Below are 11,714 nucleotides of genomic sequence, written 5' to 3' on the forward strand. Positions count from 1 at the left end.
TAATACAAATGTTCAGTTCAAGCAATTAATTCCATTCAATATTGATATTCCTTTTGCAACCAAATCCACCCAGGCTACAAGAGGAAGCTGGAACCACACCCACATAGGGATAACCACACCCACATGGAGATAACCACACCCACATAGAGGTAACCATACCCATATAGAGGTAACCAAACCCGCATAGAGATAACCACATCCACATAGAGGTAACCACACCCACATAGAGGTAACCACACCCACATAGAGGTAACCACACCCACATAGAGATAACCACATCCACATAGAGGTAACCACACCCACATAGAGGTAACCACATCCACATAGAGGTAACCACACCCACATAGAGATAACCACATCCACATAGAGATAACCACATCCACATAGAGGTAACCACACCCACATAAAGGTAACCACACCCACATAGAGATAACCACATCCACATAGAGATAACCACATCCACATAGAGGTAACCACACCCACATAAAGGTAACCACACCCACATAGAGGTAACCACACCCACATAGAGATAACCATATACACATAGAGGTAACCACACCCACATAGAGATAACCACATCCACATAGAGATAACCACATCCACATAGAGGTAACCACACCCACATAAAGGTAACCACACCCACATAGAGGTAACCACACCCACATAGAGATAACCATATACACATAGAGGTAACCACACCCACATAGAGATAACCACATCCACATAGAGGTAACCACACCCACATAGAGATAACCACATCCACATAGAGGTAACCACACCCACATAGAGGTAACCACACCCACATAGAGATAACCACATCCACATAGAGGTAACCACACCCACATAGAGATAACCACATCCACATAGAGGTAACCATATCCACATAGAGGTAACCAAAGCCACATAGAGATAAATACAACGTCTCAAGATGAAATCAAGTGAAAATCTGTCCTAAATCGACTATAGCTTGACTCACTGGGAACTGCAGGTTGTAAAGTATTTGACCAACAGAAATATAAAGCAAAAAGTAAAGAAGGGCTCAACTATCGATTATTTTCTTAGTGATTATTCTATCGATTACATATTCGATTAACGGAATTGGAAAAAACAACACACACACACACACACACACACACACACACACACACACACACACACACACACACACACACACACACACACACACACACACACACACACACACACACACACACACACACACACACACACACACACACACACACACACACACCAACGCATGGTCCAGTGCCAGCAGTGAAGTTGACTGGTCCTCTAGAGTTTTCGAATCCTTCCAGGCATTGACAGTAATAGCTCCCGTGTGTGTTGGAGCAGACTGAATGGTTTCCACAGGTACCAGGATGGTCTTCACACTCATTTACATCTGTACATTTACATAAAAACATGAAGGAAACAAAAGACATGAATATAAGAAAGGCCTGACTTTATGACCTTCCATGAGAGTGTGCTTTAAATCTTTAGAGTTTACATTTCACAGCTGCAGCACAATGGATTACATCAGTGGTTCTCAAAGTGGGATTCAGGGACCCTCAATGTTCCTTGAGGGGGTTCCAAATGGAGCCTTAGAGCAGGGGTTCTCAACCTGTGGGTCCCCACATGATTTTGGGGGGTTCCCCAGATGACAGTAAAGTGACAATTTAAAGGGTCTACACCATGAATTTTAACTTTTTCTTCTTTTTTGTGTGTTTTTGGTCTCCCCTACCTCTCTTCTATCCTCAAAAATACCCCAGTTTGAACACTCAGGCTTTCACACTTTTCTCACTTTTCAAGTGAGAAAATACAATATTCACTCACTGTTAGCATAATATGGTTGAATGAAATATACATTTGTTTTTGTGATGAAGATCCATTTATCTTGACGTTACAATTATTTGAGCTTGGAAATTAAACAGAAAAATTATGAAAAATTGAGGCAATAGCTATAAATCAGAAGATAGTTTATTACAGATGTTAGTGTAGAGTTCTGTCCCAAAAGAATATGGACTCAACGTTTTAGACCTCTTTTATTGTCCAATCACAATGTTCCAGAACATTCAACACACCCATGGTCTTCTCACATGTTTTCAATTAATAAATAACCATTATGATGGCAATGTTCTTTAGTGTGACCAAACGTCATATTTTACCCGGACTTTCTTTTAAATAAATTCCTCAAAATGTTTGGGTTTTTGCTTCGGGTGTACCACAGGCCATGTATTTACAACGGGTTTGTTCGGAATACAGTACACTCAGAGAGAGCTGCATGGGAGTGCATCCCGGTGCTCTCTGGCCATTCAGACATTCAGACTGGTCAGAGCGCCACAGATTCTCAGAGCGTATGTCGAACACACCCAGGCTGCTGCACTGATGTTTATGCTGAGTTAGGTTGGTAACATTGTATCCAGTCCATGGGCCTTTCCTTACTTAACCTAATTTTAATGAAATACGTAATAGATACATACATCTAAAAAATATACAAGAGGCATATCTTCTATAACACCTGACACAAAAACTGAAATAGAACCCTCAAAAAGGGTCAGGAATTGAAAATCGAGCATCTCACCTGAGCATGGGGTCCCTTCGTTGCCATAGTTACTGTATCCACTACTACAATTGCACCAGTAGGTCCCGTTTCGGTTTTGACAAGTCCCCATCATGCCACAAGTGCCCCCATCCATACATTCATCTATGTCTGGGGGGGGAGGGGGGGGGGGTGGAGAGAGAGAACATACTAGGGCTGAAAAGATCTACAAGCTCACGTCACAACACGTCATAATGCAATGAGTTGTGAGCTAGATCGGCTATTTTCGCAATTTGTTTTGTATGCCACCATTGTACAATGAATTATAATACAGGGTTAATCAGTCTAATTGAGTAAGTCGATTATTATTTAAAAAAAATCTATACATTTTTTGCTATATAAGAAATAATGTATTTTGGTTAATTTCCCAGCCCTAGAATAGTACTTAAGTTGGCATGAAAAATGCTTCCAAACGTCTGCATTGAAGTTTTTCTGCTTCAGCACCTTCTTACTTTTAAACTGTTTATAATGATGTTCTGCATAGTAGTGTATATCTGTCTGTCATTTAGTGTCTCCATGAATTGAATAGTGAGGTCCCCAATTGAAACAAGCCATTGGGCTTTTTTGGGCTTTTCAATCCTATTTAGTTGACCTTGTATTTTGAAGTGTACTCACCTCTGCAGCCTGAATGGGAGAGATCAGTGTATCCTGACACACAGGTGCAAGTGTAGGTACCAATATTGTTAGTACAGTAGGCATGGGGACCACATATCTCCTTGGCCTCAAAACACTCATTAGAATCTGGCAATAGAAATAATCAGCTATTATGTCCATAGGAAATAATATGTGCATAACCTCTTAAACAAATAGTGAATATCATTGAAGAATAATACAAATGCTCAATTCAAGCAATTAATTCCATTCAATATTGATATTCCTTTTGCTATACAAATCCACCCAGGCTACAAGAGGAAGCTGGAACCACACCCACATAGGGATAACCACACCCACATAGAGGTAACCACACCCACATAGAGGTAACCACACCCACATAGAGGTAACCACATCCACATAGAGATAACCACACCCACATAGAGGTAACCACACCCACATAGCCACACCCACATAGAGGTAACCACACCCACATAGAGGTAACCACACCCACATAGAGATAACCACATCCACATAGAGGTAACCACACACACACACACGCGCGCACGCACGCACACACGCACACACTCTTTGGTTTCATTTGTACACTTTCAGAGTTATGAAATAAATTTAAAAAAGGTTTGAGATCCACTGCATTACATGCATTTACATCCCACTGTCAAATCAGCCACACGACTAGTCTTGGTCTCAGTCTGTCTGTCTGTCTGTCTGTCTGTCTGTCTGTCTGTCTGTCTGTCTCTGTCTCCCTAAAATGACCAAAAGAAAATCTGTGAAATATATCTATTTTGTTGGCCAACGTCTCAAGATGAAATCAAGTGAAAATATGTATTCAGGGTCCTAAATCGACTACAGTTTGACTCACTGGGAACTGCTGGTTTTAAAGTATTTGACCAACAGAAATAAGCAAAAAATAATGAAGGGCTCAACTATCGATTATTTTCTTAGTGATTATTCTATCGATTACATAATTCGATTAACGGAATTGAAACAACACACACACACACACACACACACACACACACACACACACACACACACACACACACACACACACACACACACACACACACACACACACACACACACACACACACACACACACACACACACACACACACACACACACACACACCAACGCATGGTCCAGTGCCAGCAGTGAAGTTGAATGGTCCTCTAGAGTTTTCGAATCCTTCCAGGCATTGACAGTAATAGCTCCCGTTTGTGTTGTAGCAGACTGAATGGTTTCCACAGGTACCAGGATGGTCTTCACACTCATTTACATCTGTACATTTACATAAAAACATGAAGGAAACAAAAGACATGAATATAAGAAAGGCCTGACTTTATGACCTTCCATGAGAGTGTGCTTTAAATCTTTAGAGTTTACATTTCACAGCTGCAGCACAATGGATTACATCAGTGGTTCTCAAAGTGGGATTCAGGGACCCTCAATGTTCCTTGAGGGGGTTCCAAATGGAGCCTTAGAGCAGGGGTTCTCAACCTGTGGGTCCCCACATGATTTTGGGGGGTTCCCCAGATGACAGTAAAGTGACAATTTAAAGGGTCTACACCATGAATTTTAACTTTTTCTTCTTTTTTGTGTGTTTTTGGTCTCCCCTACCTCTCTTCTATCCTCAAAAATACCCCAGTTTGAACACTCAGGCTTTCACAGCAAATCTGGGGTTTTCTGTAAATTGGTCTAAAAACAGGCCAAACTGATTTGGTCCCGCAAGTGATGTCACTAGCGCGAACAATTCCTCCCGTTTTTCAGTTCCAACCAAAAAAAAAAAAAACCCAGGAGATAACATGCATACAAACTGGCTCAATAGCGCCCTGTGCCAAACAGGACAATGTGGTATTGCAGGTTGAAAGTGCTTTATAAGCCAGAGAGAAGTTAGTTGGAATGAGTATATCTGAGGCTTGATTTAGGCTCAAACCTTTTGAAAAACGTTTGAGGGACATAAACAATATGATATTAAATATTATTATTGTTTTTTAAATTGAAATACATTCAATACATACAATTCAATACAACACAATTATACATAAAAAGTCCATTACTGCATCAAAAGTAATCAGCAAACTGTTCAAACATTGGCTAAAGTGTCAAATAATATAAGAAAGAGGCAAACATTTTGAAAATAGACAATCTACAAGCTTGTAGATCTGCTATTTTCACAATGTTCATCTGTGGAACCGAGTCAAACTAAATTGAATGCCTCAACTCCTACATTCCAAGTGCTTGCAGGATGGGGGGTCCCCAGTTAAAATATGATTATTTTGGGGGGCCACGGCCTGAAAAGGTTGAGAACCACTGCATTCTGAGAGTGTACACATGCAACCAATCTAATAAGTTAATAAGCAATTAGTCTGATTAACCACTTAACCTTGTAATAATACTTCATTGTACAATGATCATATACAAAATAGCTGATCTACAAGCTCATAACATGTCACATTGTGACACGCTGTGAGCGTGCACACATGCACGCACACATGCACACACGCACGCACACGTGACAGACAGACTGTCTGTCTGTCTGTCTGTCTGTCTGTCTGTCTCTCAGTCTGTCTGTCTCTCTGTCTGTCTGTCTGTACAGTATGTATCTCAGTCTGTCTGTCTCTTTTTCTCTGTCTCTCTGTCTCCCTAAAATGAACAAAAGAAAATCAGTGAAATATATCTATTTTGTTGGCCAACGTCTCAAGATGAAATCAAGTGAAAATATGTATTCAGGGTCCTAAATCAACTATGTTTGACTCACTGGGAACTGCAGGTCGTAAGGTATTTGACCAACAGAAATAAGCAAAAAGTTATGTAGGGCTCAACTATCGATTATTTTCTTAGTGATTATTCTATCGATTACATATTCGATTAACGGAATAGGGAAACAAGCTTTAAGATCTGCAATTTTTGCTATTTAAAATAACATTCAAAAAATCAATGACCATGCAGTGATTTCATATAATCATTTAAATGGATTAGTTCGATTAACTGTTGCACCCATAAACTAATGCCTATAGATAAAGATCAGGAAGTCATTATTACCAACACATTTTCCTTGAATCCGTTGCTCCCCCTGTCTACAGCTGGAGACACATGTTTTCAGCACACACAGTAAACCTGTGGAATGAGACAAGACATTATTAATGCCTGGTGTCTTCCACTGGTGGACAGTAACAAAGTAGCCTTTGTTTACTTGAATACTGTACTCAAAGGACCACTTCACCCATTTTCAACGTATCTTCCTCATTATAATATGGTGCCAGTTTTGTCTACTCACTCTGTGTCTCATAGGTGAGAAAGGTCCAGAAACCCGCCTATACCAGTGACATCATCGGTAGACAGGTTTGGTCATTTCAAACAATATTTCAAATTATTTTACTTTTTCATTAACGGGAGAACATTGGCTTCTATTATAGCATGCTAACTTTCCAGGAGTAGAAAGCCTGTAGTTTCTATTAGCTTGGAATTCCCATCGATGATGTCACTGGTAGGCGGGTTTCTGAACTGTCCTCTGAGACACGTAGTGAGTAGACAAAAATTTGTGAGGAAGACCAATTATATGAAGAAAGGTAATTTTCTATACTTTACATGAGTATTTCTTCTTATTTATTATTTCCTTCCACTCCACTCCACTTCACATACCCTTAGGACCCAAACTAAACAAAAGTACATTATGAATTAATTACTAATTTAGCAGATCTACAAGCTCATACAGAGCAATCTTATGATCTATAGAGCTTGCAGAACTTGCTTTTCAAATAGCCAACATATATAATAGGGTTAATATTAAGTCATTTTGAGTTAGAGCACTCCCTGTTGTTGAACCCATTCTAATAATAATAATAATAATAATCATAATAAGATTAAAAAAATACTTTACACTGGGAATTTATCAGAATGGAAACGTGAATTCAAAAGCTGATTCAAGAATGAAATGTAAGACTATCTTTGACACATACAGCACGTGTGGGTGGATCTGCGTTGTCAATCTGGCTAGTGTCAGGCTAACCCTAACCCCCTAATTAACTAGCCTGGGGTGCCAGCCTGCTTCGCTACGTTCGGCGGATTTGTTTTTCTCTCTGCGCTTCTCAGTCTGGAATGCCCCCGATTGACTCGTCTTGCTGAACTACACAGGAAGTACACAGGAACTACATATGTTACGTTAGGCAACGTCGTTGCTGATTGGATGTTGTTCAAACGAATGACGAATCAAAACGATCACACCGTTTTTTTTTGTCCCGCCCCGCACCACAGACCAATCAGAAGCCACGGTAGGTTTGGAACCTTGGCTGCTGTGTCCCGCCTCCTGGAGATAGGAGGCATTCCAGACTGAGAAGCGGAGAGAGAAAAAAAGTCCACCGAACGCAGCGAAGCAGGCTGGCACCCAGGCTACTAATTAACACTGTCTCTAACTATCCCCAAGAGACAGTGCATGGGGGCAGTAGCATGCCACACAGGCCGGGGTCTGATCAGCCTCGGTCGGGTCGCCTGGAGGAGGGTGTCTGTTGCAAGACTGGAAACACCCAGTGACACCAGGTAACAACACTGATGATGTGTCCAAGTGCATCAGTTGATGCTATATATTGACTTGACACCCACCCACCCACCCACCCACCCACCCACCCACCCACCCACACACACACACACACACACACACACACACACACACACACACACACACACACACACACACACACACACACACACACACACACACACACACACACACACACACACACACCACTAATTTACAGACTTACCTATAAACAGTAAGACCTTCCCAGGCTCCATGTCAACATGTCAACTACCACAACCTCTGCTTCTTTGTCCAGAACACCAGACCTACACACTTACAATAATAATAATGATAATATTTTGTAGAATGCTGAACTTGTTTGTTCGTTTGTGTCGGGCTACACAGACAGGAAGATCAGCCAGGAAGCGGTATGATGTTAAAAAGGCTGATGTGACGATTGGTCGACAGTCTGTGGTTTCCTGCATTCACACAGATCAGATGCCAGCCTGGCGCTCACATGCAGATAGAGTTGGCTCTATCTGCTTGAGAGCAGAAGAGGAAGAGAAAGATGAAGAGAAAGTAAAAGTAACACGAAGCGACTGCCTTGTATGAAGGAGTGTCATAACTTCTTCCTCAGAGGTAGGCTATAGGCTTTCTAACGATGCAGTGGTGGGATTTGGGAAGCATGAAAGTATATTTACTCAAGTGCTGCACTTCAGTAGAAACGTTTTTGTATATATTACTTGAGTATTTAAAAATGTCAATACTTTATACATTTACTCCACTACTTCTCTGAGGTAAATATTGTAATGTGTTTTACTCCACTACAATTATTCAACAGCAATAGTTACCAGTTACTTTGCAGGGTTAGAGTATTAATTCAAAATTAAGTCCACCAGGCTGTGATGCAGAGATTATGTTTCCGCCCCCTTCGTCTGTTAACAGCTACTCTTGGACACCACTGCAATGATCGGCCTTAAACTTTGCACGCACACTCCCAGTGGGCCAAGGAAGACACTCCACCACAAAGGTTTTAAAGTGGCATTGTGGTGGGCCTATAACAGGCCACTTTGTTTTGGCCTGTAACTCTTGAACAGTAGGCCGTACAATGAAAAATCTTTGTTCCTCTGGATTCCTTGGATCATAACACAGCCGATATAGGCCACACCCAATTCCACACCCATTAGATTAGCCATTTACACTATTTTCTTCAAAACACACTTTTTGCTACAACTCCTACAGAATGTTACAGATTGCAGTTTTAAAGTCAATCAGAAATCAAAAGGTGCAAAATGGCCTGTGTGCCTTTTCTTCACGGTCTCCTGAAAGAAAACTAAACTAAAACAAAGTGTAACACCCACTATTCTAAAATAAAAAATGCTGTCAACTATTTTGTGTCTGTGTAGTTTAGATTCATAAAATCCATCCTGTATGAGGTATTGAGGTACATTGCCTCCTGCCTGTCATGAAGTGGAAATGCACGTTTGAAAACAGTAGCTCACATTGTTTTCATTCATTATATTACACAGGTTATATATAGGTTATTGTAGGTATATGACACAGGTTTATAACAGGCAACAGCTATAATACCCATCACTGCATACTGTATAATAAGGTATAATAAGGAGAGATCAGCATGTTTTTTATTTATTTTTTATAACGTTTTAATTGGGGGTCTCTTGTCTAAATTCTCTTTTGCAGTGGAAAACTAGTGCCTATCATATGCGCTCTCAGGACTCTTTGATAAATGAGATTCCACGTGTCTCCACTGAGCTTGGAAAGTCTGCTCTCTCAGACTTGTAATCTCGGCACAACTAGAAAAGAGGGTCTCAGCCCTCTGTGTATTTAAATAAAGCTTGAAATGAAATGAAATAATTCTGCTTGTTATGCTATCTATCTATCTATCTATCTATCTATCTATCTATCTATCTATCTATGACCTTGCGAGTCGACGGGGGCACTGTCCAAGTTGGCACGCTGTGGTGGGCGGAACAGGTTGCCACGTGAAATTATTATTTCATCAGTGCAATAAAATTACATAATATTCAATGTTTTCTAACATTATTTTCATGTAGAAACAATGGAAACAACAAAGTCTTGCACACCTGATCAGCTCAAAGACGGGTGCATAGGCAGGGATCAGACTATAGAATATAATAAAATGACCCGTCACACCGTCTACACTCGCACAATACGAACAACTTTATTTTGGCAACGTTTCGGTCAATAGACCTTCTTCAGGCATCTCTTCAGTGCGGGTCATTTCATTATAACATCATAACATGTAGAAACAATAAAATGAAGGACAAACCAAAAACAATTCACTTGTTGATTTACTCATTTTTCAGAACATTTCAATAGAACTTCATTAAGGCAGGTTCAATTTACAAAAAACAATTGAGGAGGGAGACCACTGTACAATGCAAAAGAACAGTTTATTTTCTTCAAACAGCTAAAAAAAAGTTTAAACAGACAAACACGTTGGCTTAAAATCCCACAGACTACTCAGCTCAGGTTCAATTTACAAACACCTGCCACGTTAATATTCGCAAACTTTTCTATCTGTAAAAGAGGAGTTTCACTAATAATCAGCTGTACAAGGTCAAGCGCCCGTCAATCAGGAGTACAGTTCAAGGCTACAGCGTGAGCACCGGCTCAGTGGCCATTTAAGTTTTGTGAATGCCAAGGATCAGATGGAAACGCTCGTAGAAGTTAAACTCATCTTCCAATTTTGTATGGTATTTTTGGGGCTTTTTAGTAAGTCACTGCACTATTCTATTTTGAAATGGTGCGGTAAAAATAAGAGAAAACATAATCTTCACAACGCCAGTATGTACCTCCTCGTCTGTGGCCTCCTACTGCTGGTGCCTGTCCTATCCACCTGTGACACACCGGGTACTGAGGCTAAAGAGCAACACTGTGAGGACCACACCAGTGATCCACTTGGCATTTTATCAGTAAAAACACAACTGATTTTTTTTGGACATGGCTACGTTGTCGTCTTTGAACGGGTTCTCAAGGATGGCCGCGCTCAGGTCATGAAGTCATCACACAAACCCATAACGAGACGATTGAGCAGCAGTTGGCACACAGCCAAAATGCTATTACTACTGTTGCTGTTATCAGGGGACGTTCACCGTAACCCTGGGCCCTCTCCACAACAAGCGGGCGGCTATGCAACGAAGCAAGACACCATCCTGCAGGTGCAGTTTGAATCATCTCCAGCGATCGAATTCCTCCAGACTGTAACACCATCTACAACAATCCCGCTGTCACAACTTAGCGGTGCTCCCATGTCGCTGGGTGGCATGTGTCCGGGTGGAACCGCGGCGGACGCTGCCCTGGGGGGGGGCGGGAGAGGAGTTTCGTCGGCAGGATTGCTTGGCGGAGGCATGGATAGGTGAACAAGCCTTTTCAACCACCGTCGCTCGAATCAACTCACCGGGCGTTCGGGAATCTACGGGTGTCATGGTGCCAGCAGGGCTCGTGCAGCGGCCAACGTTACATCGCGGAGGAGCGGCGGAGAACACCGTGCAATGTCATCCGGCACGCGCTCCTGTTTCGGCAGTAGTGGAGTGTGATCAGCCCCGGGCCGATGCCATTGGCACTCGGGTGAGTCCTGAGGTTGCATATGCCTTATCAACAACAACAGACAGTATTCACGATGACCCGCCTGGGACAGTAGTCAAGTGTAAACAAAGACGAAGCCCCGCGGGGGGGCAAACAACAGTCACGTGACTCTCGTCATCGTGCAACACTAAAACAGAGAAAGCTCAAGTTCTTTCAAACTGTAAATCATGCACAAGTCATTTGGAATCCATACTCAAAACCTAAAGGATTACTGGAGGGTCATTTAAATATCAGAAGCCTTTTACCAAAAATAGATCAGATAAGGAAATCGCTGATGGAGTATAATTTGGATTTTTTGTGTGTATATCTGAGAGTTGGTTGAACTGCAATGTCTCCACTGACCGAGTTAATAT

General features: G+C 41.5%; 1 protein-coding gene across 1 annotated transcript; it reads right to left on the reverse strand.

Annotated features, from left to right (window-relative positions):
- Positions 1–25: 25 nt before the first annotated feature.
- Positions 26–8,038, reverse strand: LOC311044900 (uncharacterized protein; the record flags this gene model as incomplete). The annotated part of the gene is made up of 6 exons (XM_084056710.1): positions 7,976–8,038; positions 6,258–6,332; positions 4,344–4,493; positions 3,215–3,340; positions 2,582–2,710; positions 26–87 (listed from the first exon to the last, which is right to left on the reverse strand). The coding sequence occupies exons 1-6, from the start codon at positions 8,004–8,006 to the stop codon at positions 26–28; spliced, it is 573 nt and encodes a 190-aa protein (XP_083912836.1). The 5' UTR covers positions 8,007–8,038.
- Positions 8,039–11,714: the final 3,676 nt, after the last annotated feature.

The sequence above is a fragment of the Gymnoscopelus microlampas genome, assembly GCF_963454915.1.
Source record: "Gymnoscopelus microlampas genome assembly, chromosome: 5".
Taxonomy (NCBI): domain Eukaryota; kingdom Metazoa; phylum Chordata; class Actinopteri; order Myctophiformes; family Myctophidae; genus Gymnoscopelus; species Gymnoscopelus microlampas.